The sequence below is a fragment of the Erinaceus europaeus genome, chromosome 1, assembly GCF_950295315.1.
Source record: "Erinaceus europaeus chromosome 1, mEriEur2.1, whole genome shotgun sequence".
NCBI classification, from domain to species: Eukaryota; Metazoa; Chordata; class Mammalia; order Eulipotyphla; family Erinaceidae; genus Erinaceus; species Erinaceus europaeus.
Genome location: NC_080162.1, coordinates 150,754,007 through 150,767,704, shown reverse-complemented (window position 1 = coordinate 150,767,704; position 13,698 = coordinate 150,754,007). Strand labels below are relative to the sequence as shown.

At 55.7% G+C, this 13,698-nt stretch overlaps 3 protein-coding genes across 9 annotated transcripts; 1 reads left to right on the top strand and 2 right to left on the bottom strand.

Annotated features, from left to right (window-relative positions):
- Positions 1-1,290: 1,290 nt before the first annotated feature.
- Positions 1,291-2,981, bottom strand: TMEM249 (transmembrane protein 249). Its single transcript, XM_016185129.2, has 6 exons — positions 2,964-2,981; positions 2,729-2,903; positions 2,326-2,420; positions 2,014-2,209; positions 1,727-1,812; positions 1,291-1,585 (listed from the first exon to the last, which is right to left on the bottom strand). The coding sequence occupies exons 1-6, from the start codon at positions 2,979-2,981 to the stop codon at positions 1,409-1,411; spliced, it is 747 nt and encodes a 248-aa protein (XP_016040615.1). The 3' UTR covers positions 1,291-1,408.
- A 3,723-nt stretch (positions 2,982-6,704) lies between these two features.
- Positions 6,705-9,656, bottom strand: FBXL6 (F-box and leucine rich repeat protein 6). 6 transcript variants are annotated; one of them, XM_060197402.1, is made up of 9 exons: positions 9,261-9,656; positions 8,811-8,969; positions 8,598-8,661; positions 8,210-8,341; positions 8,028-8,135; positions 7,835-7,948; positions 7,535-7,766; positions 7,206-7,452; positions 6,705-6,975 (listed from the first exon to the last, which is right to left on the bottom strand). In XM_060197402.1, the coding sequence occupies exons 1-9, from the start codon at positions 9,641-9,643 to the stop codon at positions 6,807-6,809; spliced, it is 1,608 nt and encodes a 535-aa protein (XP_060053385.1). In that variant the 5' UTR covers positions 9,644-9,656; the 3' UTR covers positions 6,705-6,806. The 6 variants fall into 6 exon arrangements, with proteins under 6 accessions (XP_060053385.1, XP_007516141.2, XP_060053400.1 ...); XM_007516079.3 differs by having other exon boundaries at positions 6,705-6,957; XM_060197417.1 differs by having other exon boundaries at positions 7,535-7,784; positions 7,916-7,948.
- A 215-nt stretch (positions 9,657-9,871) lies between these two features.
- SLC52A2 (solute carrier family 52 member 2) lies at positions 9,872-12,256 on the top strand. 2 transcript variants are annotated; one of them, XM_007516029.3, is made up of 5 exons: positions 9,872-10,065; positions 10,403-10,550; positions 10,654-11,536; positions 11,632-11,755; positions 11,851-12,256. In XM_007516029.3, exons 2-5 carry the CDS (start codon positions 10,421-10,423, stop codon positions 12,061-12,063), a joined length of 1,350 nt encoding a protein of 449 aa, XP_007516091.1. In that variant the 5' UTR covers positions 9,872-10,065; positions 10,403-10,420; the 3' UTR covers positions 12,064-12,256. The 2 variants fall into 2 exon arrangements, with proteins under 2 accessions (XP_007516091.1, XP_016040624.1); XM_016185138.2 differs by having other exon boundaries at positions 10,299-10,550.
- The last annotated feature ends 1,442 nt before the right edge of the window (positions 12,257-13,698 follow it).

The window sequence follows — 13,698 nt, the reverse complement described above, 5'->3', positions numbered from 1 at the left end:
GAAGAGAGTGATTCAGGAGGTGACTCAGACTCAGTGGATCAAAGTTGTACTATCAAGAATGAGGTCCTAGGATTGATCACTAGCACCACATGTGCTAGAGTGATGCTGTGGTTTAGGGAACATTGATGCCTCAGGCATGGAAATATTTTTGCATAACTTTAAAAATATTTATTATTTTTCCCTTTTTGTTGCCCTTGTTGTTTTATTGTTGTAGTTATTATTGTTGTTATTGATGTCTACGTTGTTGGATAGGGCAGAGGGAAATGGAGAGAGGGAGGGGAGACAGAGAGGGGGATAGAAAGATAGACACCTGTAGACCTGTTTCACTGCCTGTGAAGTGACTCTCCTGCAGGTAGTGAGCCAGGGGCTTGAACCAGGATCCTTACACTGGTCCTTGTGCTTTGCGCCACCTGTGCTTAACTGCTGTGCGCTACCGCCCAACTCCCCTTGCATAACTATTATACTATCTCCACATGACTTTATTTATTTATTTTGTATAGAAATGGAGAAATTGAGAGGGAAAGAGGATAAGGGAGAGAGAGAGAAAGACAGAGAACTTGAGACCCTGACCTACAGTACTGCTTCACTACTTGTGCAGCTTCCCCCCTGCATGTGAAGACTGGGGTTAAACCCAGTTTCTTGCACACTAAGGTGTGCACTCAAACTGGTCACTACCACTCAGCCTATGAACCCTGACTTCTGAGTGAGAGGATTGGTTACATTCCTGCCATGGCTGACTGATGTTCTTGAAGCCATTTGTCAGTGCTGGACCCTCCTCAGGCATGAAGTGAGATGCTGGTATGCCTGCTGGATTGGACGAGCCTAAAAATTGGGAGTCAACCCAATTTTGTATGATTCTAAACCCTGGTCAAAGGAAAGTTTGGTTTTATGGGCTTAAAGCACAGAAGGGCCCACACTTGGCCTAATGCTTTGAGCTACTTACTGAGCAGGAGTGCCACATTTTCCTTTTGCATAAGGCCCTGAGTTCAATCACTAGCTGCTCCTTGTCCCAAGGGGAGACCCTCCCACTGAGGTCACCAGCCTTGTCTGGAGGAAAAGCAAGCAGGAGAGACAGGTGGGCAGGTAAGCATCACTTCTGGGCTCTGCTGGCTACTCCCAGGAGACCTCAGCTGGGAGGGGGTGTGTGTGCAGGATGACACAGGACCAGGAACAAGAGGCATGAATTCCAGCAGGAACTGGTAATTACGACGCGGGAAAGTAGCAGGTTCAAGCCCTTACCTGGTGCTCTGTGCAGACACTTAGGAGGCAGGTAGCAGGAAAATGGCCAGCTCCAGGTGAGAGGAAGCTTTACTGCAAGTCAGACTAGTAGGTGGGGAAGGGTAAGAAATGGCAAAGAAAGGAGGCTGTAGTCCCTCGGTGGGGGGGCAATGGGGTGTGGACAGCAGCCTCACAAGTTCAAACTCATCTTGCTGTAGGTTTGGCTCCTGGTCTGCGCTATGCTGGTGGAGTCAGTGTTGGTACGCAGTGGCCAGTGTCGGACCACATGCCGGTAGGAAACAGCCAAGCAGTCAAAGTAGTTGATGTTGAGCTTCCTGGCGATGAATCGGCCTAGGTACTCCACTTGCTGTGGGAGTGCAGTGGGTAGGACAGGCCCTCCCCAGATAACCCACAGCCCCACCCACACATCTGCCAGGTACCAGCTCCTGGCAGGAAGGGAAGCATGACTGGGGGTGGGGGGTGTTGCTAGGCTGGCAGAGAGACCCACCTCATAGTGCTCGGATAACTGCAGCAGCACCAGCGGCTCCAGCTTGTAGCCACAGAGGACCAGCTGGAAGAAGCACCTTCCACGGGCTGGGAAGGGAGCAACTCAGCAGGGCTCTAGGGGTGGGGCTCTAGGGCTTCAAGGGATAGGACTCCAGGGATGGGTCCTTCTAGGGTCAGGGGCCCAGCAGAGGGGGTGAAGGGCTCAGCTAGGTTTGGGGGTAGGGGTTCAAGGGCATGGAGTGGGGCCAATTGCTTCCCCCTCCATCCCCACCCTGCCCCAGGCATCACCGTCGGAGTTGAAGGCCAAGCGCAAGTAGACCAGGTGCATGGGGCCCTGATACACGGTGCGGCCTTGGATGGAGAAATGGTATGTGCCATGCGGGTGGTTCAGCACCAGGCGACGCAGCGGTAGTGACGAGATCATGAGCCACAAGCCTATGACCACGCCGTACGCGGGGATGCCCCACGTCTCCTGCCTTTGTACCTGCAGGCATGGCCGGACCTTCTCAGCGACTGAGGGGCACTGAAATTGGGGACTGAGGTGGGAGGACCGGAGATGGGGGACAGGGCGGCCCAGTCCTCTGGGAAAGAATGCCAGACCTGGTTCATGAGGACGCTGATGACCACAACGAGACAGGCGACGAAAAGCAGTGTCCCCTTCCACAGCGTGTCCAGGTAGTACTCGAGCACGAAAACTGGGGGTGGTACGGGGGTTAAGGGGAAGGGAGAACGTGAGGTTCTGGGTCCAGTCGCTCGCAGGTGGGGGTGGCAGTCGCGGGGCTTTTGGCCACGGTTTTGTGCCCCGCCCCCCGCCTGGTAGCCGCGCCCCCGCCCGAGGCCCCGCCTCCTGCCTTTCCTAGCCCAGAGGCTCAGAGCTCAGCCCTGACCAAGCTCACGGTGCCTGGTGTTTCAGAGACACGGGCTCGGACCGGTGTCCATTCCTTGGGTCCGGGTCTGTCCCGAGCCACCCGCTCCCGGCTCCCCCGCCCCCGCCCCCGCGCACCGTTGGGCTGTTGCTCAGTGAATGGGTAGAAACTGTTGTGCTTGAGGCGCTTGGCCAGGTGGCGCTCAGGTTGATGGAATCCCAGTGACCAGAGCTGGAAGCGCTTGCCATGGGTCAACGGGGCCGAACAGACGAGTGGGCTCTTGGGAGTCTGGGTCAGGCACAGGAGGTCAGCCGGTCAGCAGGCGCCTCGTCTGCCGCCTTTGCCCATGACTGCTCTCAGCTGCGCTCTTACCCGTAAGAAAACCTCCATGGCTGCAATCCAGGAGGGAGACAGGCCCCAAGCGACACCAGGTGGCAGTGCAGGCCAGGCTGCGTCTGGATTCTAGAAGCTGGGCAGTGAATTCTAGAAGGGACAGTTCTGTTGACCACTTCTCCAGAAGTCCAGTAGGCAGCCCCTGAGGTGGGTGTGTACCTCTCACCTAGATCCCACCCCCTCCCTGGGTCCCTGGTCAGTTTTTGTTGTTGTTTACCAGAGCTCTGCTCAGCTCTGTTGTATGGTGATGCTGGGGATTGAACCAGAGACTTAAGAGCGTCAGACATGAACCTATTTTTTGCATAATCATCATGCTGTTTCCTCAGCTCTCGGTCCCCTGTGCTATCTGGTTCCTAGTTTAAACTGGAGCAGTTCAATAGCATCCCAGGCCTGAGCTGGAAGAGAATCCGCCGCCAGTCATCCTATATCAGACTCCATGACTTGAGCCCCGACTTCCTCTGTCCAAGAGAGAGCCTCACATACAGCATACAACTTGGAGACCTCAGTGTCTCTGGGGGTAGGACACGCACTCAATTTAAAATTCCCATCTATGACTGGGAGTTGTCTTAACTCTAAAGCTGAAGTAACACCAGTTTAAGTCTTGGTATGACATGTACCAGAGTGATGTTCTGGTTTGCTCTCTCTCTCACACACAAAATAATTAAAAGTCAAAACTCCCATCCCGTCTGGAAAGTAGCTCAGCTGGTAGAGCACAGGACTTGTATACCTGAGGCTCCAGGCTTGATCTCCAACGCTGCATGTAACAGAGCAGTGCTCTGGCTTGTCTCAGTCTCCCCAACCCCTTAATCTAGAGTACTGTTCAACTCTATAGTTTATAGTGGTGCTAGGAATTGAACCTAAAAGCTCCTAGCCTGAGGCATGAAATTCCTTTGTATAACTATTACACTGTCTCACTGTCTTCCCAGCCCTTTAAGATTAGTGAGAGTGAAAGGGAAAAAGAACCAAAGAGAGCATCACTTCAGAGCCTGTGGTGGTGCACTCGGTTAAGCACACATATCACCATGTTGAAGGATCCTTCTGGGTTTGAGCCTCTACTACCCATCTGCAGGTAGGACACTTCATGAGCAATGAAGCAGGTCTACAGGTATCTATCTTTCCTTCTCCCTATCTCCCCTTCCCTTTTAGTTTCTTTCTGTCCTGCCAAATAAAGTAGAAAGAAAAAGATGGCTGCCAGGAGCAAAAATTTGTATTGCTCACATGAGCCCCAGTAATAACCTTGGTGGAAAAAAAAAATCACTTTTTTTTTTCACATTCCATGCTAGGGATGCTGGGATTAACTCAGGAGCTCATGCTAGGGATGGGACCTCATGCTTGAGGATTCAGTGCTTTACCCTCTGGTTTTCAGTAAAAATAAATTATATATATATATATATATATATATATATATATATATATATATATATAATATATATATGTCCAGGAGGTGGTATAGTGACTAGACTTCTGGGACATGAGATCCTGAGTTAATCCCAGCATCAAACATACCAGAGGAATGCTCTGGTTCTCTCTTCACTACTGTTTTTTTTTTGCCATCAGGGTTCTTGCTTGGGCTTGATGCCTGCACAACCTCACCGATCCAAGTGGCCTTTTTTCTTTCTTTTCTTCTGGAGGCAGAGACAAAGAAATACCACATCAAAGCTTCCTTCAATGAAGTGTGGGCTGTTGGGACTATGTGACAGCTTGGTAGAGCATAGGGGAGCTCTCCCATCCTTGGATGGAGGTCTGGATAGACACCCCGCTGGTAAGTCTCTCTCATCATAGAGATGAGCCAAGAGGGAAAAAGTCTCCCAGACTAAGCTTGCCTTGTTAGTCTCTCAAGCCCACAGAAACCCCAATACTTCTCCCCATTAACTGCAGGCCACATGGCCGCCTACCTTAAGATTCACTTACTCAAAGTTCAGAGGAGAACACACCTTATCACACACTCCTAGCAGTGCCCTTTGATGTCCTCAATTTGCATCAAACCTTGCTTATCTTCTATCTTGCCTTAACTGGTTCAACCCCTCTCCTCCCCTCAAAAGCACTTGGGTAATTAAATACCTGCATCAGAAGACTAATTATCTTGACCTTTATGTATCTGCATCAATTCTTGTCATACCCGCCCCCTACCATAGGGGCAAGCCGACCTTTAAGAAACCTGTCATTTCTGACATATTTCAATAATTCCCTTTGTTTGGTTTCCTATTAAACTCATGTCCACATGCTAATAAACTAGTTCTGAGCACGCTGCAGTCTCCCTGGTGTCTTTATTCGAGAAAGAACCGGTCCGTTACCTTGCCCCTGGAGATCACCCCGCCAGAGACCCCGCCAGTGGGCCAGGCTTGAACCTGGGTCAAACACATTGTAAGGCAGAGTACTATTAAAGAGAGCTATTTCACCAGTCCTCTTTTGTTTTGATAGAGGGTGAGAGGCAGAAAGGGAGAAATAGGAGATACCTATAGCACTGCTCCACCACTCATGCTGCTTCACCCCTGCAGGAGGGGACTGAGGACTTGAACCTGAGTGATATGTGCACTATACTGGGTGTGCTCATGAACCCTAAATATTTTTATTAATTTATTCATTTTTAAATGAGTGATAAATACAGAGAAAAAGATACAGAAAGGCAGTGAAACCAGAGCACTGATCAACTCTGGCTTATGGTGGTGCTGGGGATTGAACCTGGGACCTCAGAGTCACAGGTGAAGTCTTTTGCACGGTCATTATGCTATAACCCTAGTCCAATCTCTAAATGATTATTTATTTATTTTCCCTTTTTTTATTGTTGTTGTTATTGATATTGTTGTTAGATAGGAAAGAGAAATGGAGGAGGGGAAGACAGAGAGGGGGAGAGAAAGATAGACACCTGCAGACCTGCTTCACCATCTGTGAAGCGACTTCCCTGCAGGTGGGGAGCCAGGGGCTTGAACTTGGATCGATAAGGTCCTTGCATCATGTGCACTTAACACGTTTCGCTACCGCCCAACTCCCTCTAAATGTTTTTAATGAGGGGTGGTATGAAGGGAATGTTTCTCTTCCTCCAATACTGGTTTTAAAAAATCCTGGAGATGGGGAAAATAGTTCAGCTGACTGAGCACAGGACCTGCATGCCTGAGGTTCAATTCCCAGCACCGAATGTACAACTGTGGAGCTCTGGCTTTTCACCCTATCTCATGTGAAACTCTTGTGTAATAACTATCAAATAACATTCCTGTGCAACACTGAGCAGGCAAGGCACAATCACAGGCAGACTTGGGGGTCCTGCCTGCCCCAAAACTCAGGGTCTGCCAGGTCCAGACCCCCTTCTACTACCTGTCCCCTCCCTCATCCTTATCATGACCACAGAGTTCCTAAGAATAATAAGTAGATAGGGGGTCAGGCTGTAGTGCAGCGGGTTAAGCGCATGTGGCATAAAGCGCAAGGACCGGAGTGAGGATTCCGGTTTGAGCCCCCGGCTCCCCACCTGCAGGGGAGTCGCTTCACAGGTGGTGAAGCAGGTCTGCAGGTGTCTATCTTTCTCTCCCCCTCTCTGTCTTCCCCTCCTCTCTCCATTTCATTCAACCACAAAGAACATCAACAACAACAATAATAACCACAAGACTACAACAAGGGTAACAAAAGGGGAAAAAAAAGGCCTCCAGGAGTAGTGGATTCATGGTGCAGGCACCGAGCCCCAGCAATAACCCTGGAGACAATAATAATAATAAGAAGAAGAAGAAGAAGTAAATAAAACACATTTTATTGTAACATAATGCTCAAACATCCCAAAGAGAAAAAAGGTGCGGGGTGGGGCCTACTGGCAGGGCCTGAGACCCAGGCTGCCTAGCTGGCAGAAGGGAGGCTGGTGAGCAGCTGCTCCAGGCACCACTGGATGGCCTCTGAGCCTTGGTAGGCCCGCTTCAGGCCCCTGGGTAAGCAGCGGCAGGACTCCAAGTTGAGGTACAGCAGACCGGGGCAGCTGCTGATGACAGAGCTGTGGGAGCAGGGCAGGCTGTGAGGAAGTTAGGACCCCAGAAGACACAGGTCCCAGTGGGCTGGGGTTGCCTAGGGGACCCTTTATCCTTGCCACCTGGCACTGAGAACTCCACTCAGTGCTTTTAGTTTGCAAGGCCCACCCCAAGCAGTGTTTGGCTAGTATCCTCTTCCTCTTAGTAAGCTAGTGAGCCAAGCAGAACAGGAAGTAAGCCATCCTGGTGCTGGGGGATGCAGAGAGGTGCTGACCTGACTGTGCTGGGTGTGACCCGGGTGCCCCTGAGGTTGAGGGAGCACAAAGGCGGGTGGGAGCTCCCAGGGATGGTGGAGAAGGCAGCGAGGGCCTGCTCCAGGTCTTTCTCGATGAAGCCTTGGCCACTCAAGTCCAGTTCCCGCAGGCTGTGGCACCACTTCTGAGTCAACAGGGGGCTACCCTCCTTGATTAGAATCAGCCGGTCGGACATGCCATAAAGGCCTAGGTGAAGCTGCTCCAGGTCTGGAGGTAAGAGTGAGTGTGAGCCGCTAGAGGGCTGGGCTACCACCTCCCACCTGCCCAGCTGCCAGCAGGAAGAGCTGACCCTGACATGGCAGGTCAAACAGGCCAGCCGGTGTGATTCGAGCACAGCCACGGAGGTCCAAGAGGCGCAAATTTGGGGAGTCATGGAGCAGGCGGCCTAGGATCTCATTGCTCACAAAGTTGCAGGTGGAACTGGCAAGGCAGAGCTCCTCCAGGCCAGGGAATCCTGGGCTGAGGGTCACTGCTCTCCCAGAAGGCTTGGGAAGCCACATCAGGTTCAGCAGCCGTAGCACCTGGGAGCAAGGTCTGAGCTGTAGGTGGGGAGGGAGGTGGCAGGTGGGAGAGGTGGGGCATCAGGTACCTGTAACTGTGGGCAGCCTTTCTGCAAGGCCTCCACAGGCAGCTGGAGAGGAGTGCTGTTACGATGAATGCCAGCGCTCACCTCCAGGACCTGGAGCTGGGGGCAGCAACTGCCCTGTGGAAGAACAGGGAGTCTGAGGAATGGCAGTCCCAGGTTCATCTGTAGGCTCTGCCTCTGCCCACCGACAACCTACCAGCAGTGCACCCACGATGGCTGTGGTCTGGGAGCTGTAGGTCAGCCACAGCTTGCGCATTCGAGGGCCTGCCTCCTCCAAGAAGCTCAAGATGGCTGTTGACTCCACCTGGGGACCCAGCACAGGGGTGCCTGTCACCTCAGTCCCGTCTTCTTTGGGGCCCCTTGGGACACTGGGCTCACCATGGAGTGCTGTATGTTCAAGCTGTGTAGTTGGGGGCAGGCTTTGGCTAGCATAACCAGAGTGTCAGGGGTCACACCATGGCAGTCGGAGAGCTTGAGCAAGGTAAGCCGGGGACAGTGCTCGCTCACCAGCTGTGGAAGAAAGAGGACCAGCCAGGTTGTGGATGGTTGTAATGGGCTGCGAGTTACTAGGGAAGAAATGGATATGGGGTTCTACCCATTCTGGGCTTCTCTAGGTGCTTCTGCCTCTGGTCCCTCTAGCTGGAGGAGGTCATTGGAAACGAGAACCAAGCAATACCCCTTACTGCAGCACTGTCTCCACTGTCTGACCTCCGCTCCCTAGAACAGTACAGCTCAGTGTTACTGCTGGTGTGCATGGAGCTCTCACCTTCAACAAAGGGTGTACTTGCGACTTCCAGTGGATGAGTGTCAGCCTCTGGAGCTGGGAGAACCTGGGCCGGTAGCAGAGGCAAAGCTGCAGCGCTCCGGTTGCCCTCTGGTCAGGGCTTCCCACCCATTGCCTTGGTGCCGGAGAGAGGAAGGGTGTTGCGGAGGGGGTGAGGGGTCCACAAACAACACAAGGAGCGAGGGAACTCCTCACCGATTGGGCATAAGCCACTCCAGAGACGTTAGGAGCTTCTTCTCGGCCTTGGCCCCGTCTTTGCCGGGGCGGCCCGCCTGCGGGGCCAACAGGGTCAGGGTATGCCAGAGCGCGGGTTGGGAGGCGGCTTGGTACCAGCGGCGGCACACGCGAGCAGCTCTGTGAGAAAAGCTCCGCTGAGGGACCGCCCTTTCGTAGCGGATGCTTTGCACCAGCTGCCGCTGGGCCGGAGGGGGGGGGGTAGGTGGGTCTAAAAGAAAGACCTGCTCCCCACCCCACCCCCAGCTCTCAAAACACTGTGGGTGCCGAAGCTCTAAGTCCGACCCTGAAGCGCCTATGGGACCCTTGAGCACCTGCACTCCCTGGGGCGCTTTCTTCCGCGTCCCACATCAGCCCCGCTGCTAAGTGGGTAGCAGGGCCACTGCGCTCCACACACGGGCGCCCACGTACCTGCCGAGGAAGGGCATGGGCCCATCGGATGCCACCAGCAGCCCGAAAATCTGCACCAGAATTTCCAGTGGAATGCGGTCGCCCCAGCCGGAGTCGGGCCCCTGCTCCGGCGTGGGTGCGGGCTTGGGCCTGGCAGCCGCGCGGGTCCCAGAAAGCTGCGGGCGGGGGGCGCGACGGGGGGCGCGCCGCTGTGCGCGGACGGGCCCCGGGTCGGGCAATACCAGCAGCATGCTGTCCGACTGCAGCAGGTGGTATCCAGAGCCGCTGGGTGCCAGCCGGTCCCACCACCAGTCCTCAGCCGAGCGGGCCGATTGGGCCCGTGCCCCGGCGGGCGGTGTGCCCCGAGCTCGACGCCGAGCCCGCCGGACAGCCCCGGGAGCCATAATCTCTGCGCACCGAGCCGCCTCACGGAGCGGAAGGGGCGGGCCTGTAGCGGGTCACTTCCGGGATTTACGGCGGCGCCGTGGCCGGGCGCTAGGCGGGCTCCTGGGAGCAGGTGCCTTGCATCGCAGACCAGCTCCCGGCGGCCCGTGTCTCCGGGTCGCTCCGGCTCTGGGGCGGGCCGCATCCTCAGACCCGGGGTGGCGTCCTCACCACGCGGCGGGAAGAGCCTCCCCGCCGGGGCGGGGAGCGCGCAGGCTGCGGCCGCCCGGGTGCAGGGACCGCCCTGGCGGGCGAGGGGCGGTGTCTGGGCCGCCTACCCCCACCCCCACCCCCGGGCCGGGCCCGCGGCGACCACACCCCCTAGAGCTGGAGCCGGAGCCCGCGGGGCCGCCCGGCCTGACCCTGCAGCTCGGCCTCCCAGGTGGGTGCAGAGACCGCGTGAGGTATCCGACCCGTGCCCTCTCTCGTCTTCCTCCCCAGGGACCAGAACACCGCGGGCCCTTGTTGGTGCGGCGACTGCGGACCCTGCAGCACGCGATCCCGACTGGTGGGCGGGGTGCTCCTTGGGGTTTCTGCTGCTCGAGGTCCCCGGGGCTGGACAGGCGGACCCTGCATTGACTTCAACTCTGTCTCTCCTTCCGCTCTCGCTGTCAGCCTCTTGCTAGGAGAGGTCTTCACATCTGAAGGAACCGAAGTGTCTTCTCTGAACTGGGGGGAAAAGAAGGGCTGACCGACCGTGAGCGCTTCCTGTCTTGCAGCGCCCACCCTTAAACTGGATGGCAGCACCCCCACTGCGCCGTCTAGTCCTGACCCACCTGCTGGTTGCCCTCTTTGGCATGGGCTCCTGGTCTTCAGTCAATGGCGTCTGGGTGGAGTTACCTGTGGTGGTTAAAGGCCTTCCCGAGGGTGAGTGGAAGCATGCTGGTGTGCAGGAAGATGAGCCGGGCGGCTCAGGCATCACTTATCTCCTGCCCTCTGACGGTCTGTTGTTCTCCATCCATCCTTCCAGGTTGGAGCCTGCCTGCCTACCTCTCTGTGCTGGTGGCACTGGGGAACCTGGGGCTGCTAGCGGTGACCCTATGGAGGCGGCTGGTCCCTAGCAAAGGCGAGCGGGGCCCCATCCAGGTGGTACAAGCACTGAATGGGGTGGGCACAGCCCTGCTGGCCCTGCTGTGGCATCATGTGACCCCTGTGGCAGGGCAGCCACACTCTGTGGCCTTTCTGACGCTAACCTTCGTGCTGGCATTGGCCTGCTGCGCTTCAAATGTCACTTTTCTGCCCTTCCTGAGCCACCTGCCCCCTCCCTTCCTGCGCTCCTTTTTCCTGGGTCAGGGCCTCAGTGCCCTGCTGCCCTGTGTGCTAGCCCTGGTGCAGGGTGTGGGCCACCTTGAGTGCCCACCAGCTGCCACCAACAGCACCCCAGGGCCACCACACCATTTTTCAGAGCGTTTTTCTGCCAGCACCTTCTTCTGGGTGCTGACCACCCTTCTGGTGGTTTCAGCTGCCTCCTTTCAGGGTCTCCTACTACTTTTGCCAACCTCACCATCTTCCCCTTCTGGGGGCTCAGGGCCTAACCTTCGGGTGGGAGCCCCCAGAACAGAGGAGGAAGAGGAGGAGGAGGAGGAGGAAGCTTCACCACTGCAGGAGCCACTGGGTCAGGCGGCAGGTGCCACCCCCAACCCAGACTCTAAGAAAGCTCGACTGCTCTCTGTCCGTGGAATCTGTTTGCTGGGACTGCTGACGGTCACCAATGCACTGATCAACGGTGTGCTGCCCGCCATACAGAGCTTTTCCTGCCTGCCCTATGGACGCCTGGCCTACCACTTGGCCGTGGTGCTGGGCAGTCTCGCCAACCCACTTGCCTGTTTCCTGGCCATGGGCGTGCTGTGCAGGTGCTCAAGGGGCCTAATACACTCGGGGGGTGGAGACTCTGGGGTGGGCCAGGTCCTGGCTCAGCGATTCCTGAGTTTCTGCATCCCCCTGGCAGGTCTCTGGCAGGACTGAGTGGTCTCTCTTTGCTCGGCTTATTCTTTGGGACCTACCTGATAGCACTGGCAGTCCTGAGTCCCTGTCCACCCCTAGTGGGTACTTCTGCTGGCGTGGTCCTTGTGGTAAGTACACTGGAGACAAAGGAAAGCAAAGAGGGTGGCTGGCTCTGGCACAGGACTGCCTTCTACTCAGCCTGCTCCTCTGCCCACCCTTCTAGGTGCTGTCCTGGGTGCTGTGTCTGGGTGTCTTCTCTTATGTGAAGGTGGCCGCTAGCTCCCTCCTGCATGTGGGGGGGCGTCCTGCATTGCTGGCAGCTGGCGTGGCCATCCAGGTGGGCTCCCTGCTGGGTGCCGTTGCCATGTTCCCTCCCACTAGTGTCTACCAAGTGTTCCGCAGTGGCCAGGACTGTGTGGATCTATGTGGCCTCTAAGCCAGGCTCTGGGGACCGCTTCTCAAACCATTCCCTTCTCCGCCCAAAAAGTGTCACTGTACCTGTGGCCCGGAGAGGCCTTCCCCACCCATGCTCACCCAGGGCACCTCCATGGGAAGTCCTGACTCCGCAGGCACTGAACCAGGGTCCTTCATCCACGTGGGATTTGTACAATAAAGCATTTTTATTTTTATGGTTCGTGTGGTAAATGCAGGAACACCTACCTCTATGTAGACTGATCCCCCCCACCCAGCACTGACAGCTGCCATGTCTGCTAGGGACCCAGACTTTCTCAGAGATCCTGGGGTTACACCATCTGAGCCCTGTCATTCTCCCCCGGTTGTTTCTTGGACCACTCTTCCCAGAAGACCATCAAAGAAGGAGGGTAAAAACCAGCTCCCAGGGCAGGGAGTCCCATCCACAGACCATCCCCGGCTGAGTGGCCACCAGTGTCAGTCCATTCTAGAACTTGGTTCAGCAGGCAGGCCTCTTGAAGGGGCAGTGCTCCACAAGCATCCAGGGCAAAGTAGTAGGCTGTGACACTGAGTTTCTGTGTCCATCTCTAACTGGAGATGGAAGTGCCCACCACTCCATTATAGGAGGATCCTGCCAGGGGCTTATCACATGATCCAGGTACAGAAAGGGCTAAGTGGCTAGAAAACAATTTCAGATCATTCTGTTGGGCTCCCTGAGCCTCTAGTGTTTAATTCCTATTTCTTTCTGTGATCAAAGGTCCTCACAACGTTTAGGGAGGGGTACAGTAACCCCATCTTGGACTGCTAGCAGGTGGCCCCTGGTCATAATGACAGCAGTTGGACCTTGGTGTCTGCTGGGAGAGGGGCCTCAGCACTGACCACCACCTGTCCAGGAGGGAGGTGGGAGAGTCAGCAAGAGCAGAAGGTATTCCCAAGGAGTTTGCCTGTGGCAAGCAGAGCCCACGGGGGACATAGGTTCCCTCAGGAGGCAGAACACACAGACTGTGACCAGTGTGACTGGTCATTCTCCTAGACCAGGGGTCCTGCTTCTGCTGGGAAGGCCTGAAACTTTGGGGGAACAGGGACTGTGGGTGCTGCCCTGGGTCCTTCCCATGATTGTTCTGGTCTCAGGATGCCCTTTCCAAACTTCACAGGCCTCTGTCCTTGACTTGGCCTGTACATGGGCCTTTGAAGAGCTTTGTCTCCCCCGCCCCCTTCCTGCCTTGGCAGGCTCCACTGAGCAAGGGGGAGTTGTCCCCCTCATAGCCCTGAGAAAAGGCTTTCCTTGTCCCCACTGTGTTATGGGGCTCACACAGCAGCAACAGGCTCCCAGGTGACCCAGACAGAGCCCTACCTAAGGGCTGGAGTCCAGGCCACCTGCCACACTCCAACCAACGAGAGGACAGGTGGGAAAGCTGCTTGGCGGGGCTGATTGCATTTAGGAAACAGGGACGACCTGTACTTAGGATGTGGGCATCAAAGCTGCCTTTGGTGGTGGTGCAGAGATTCAACAGGAGGAAGAGGAGGACAAAGGGGAGGCCTGCCCTGTCAGCACCCTCCTTTGCCCACTCTAGGATGGAGGCAGTGGCACCCCTCCCAACCCTTCCATTCTCCTCCCTGCAGACAGGATTAAAGGCATGTCTGGAGCCCCTGCTTAGCT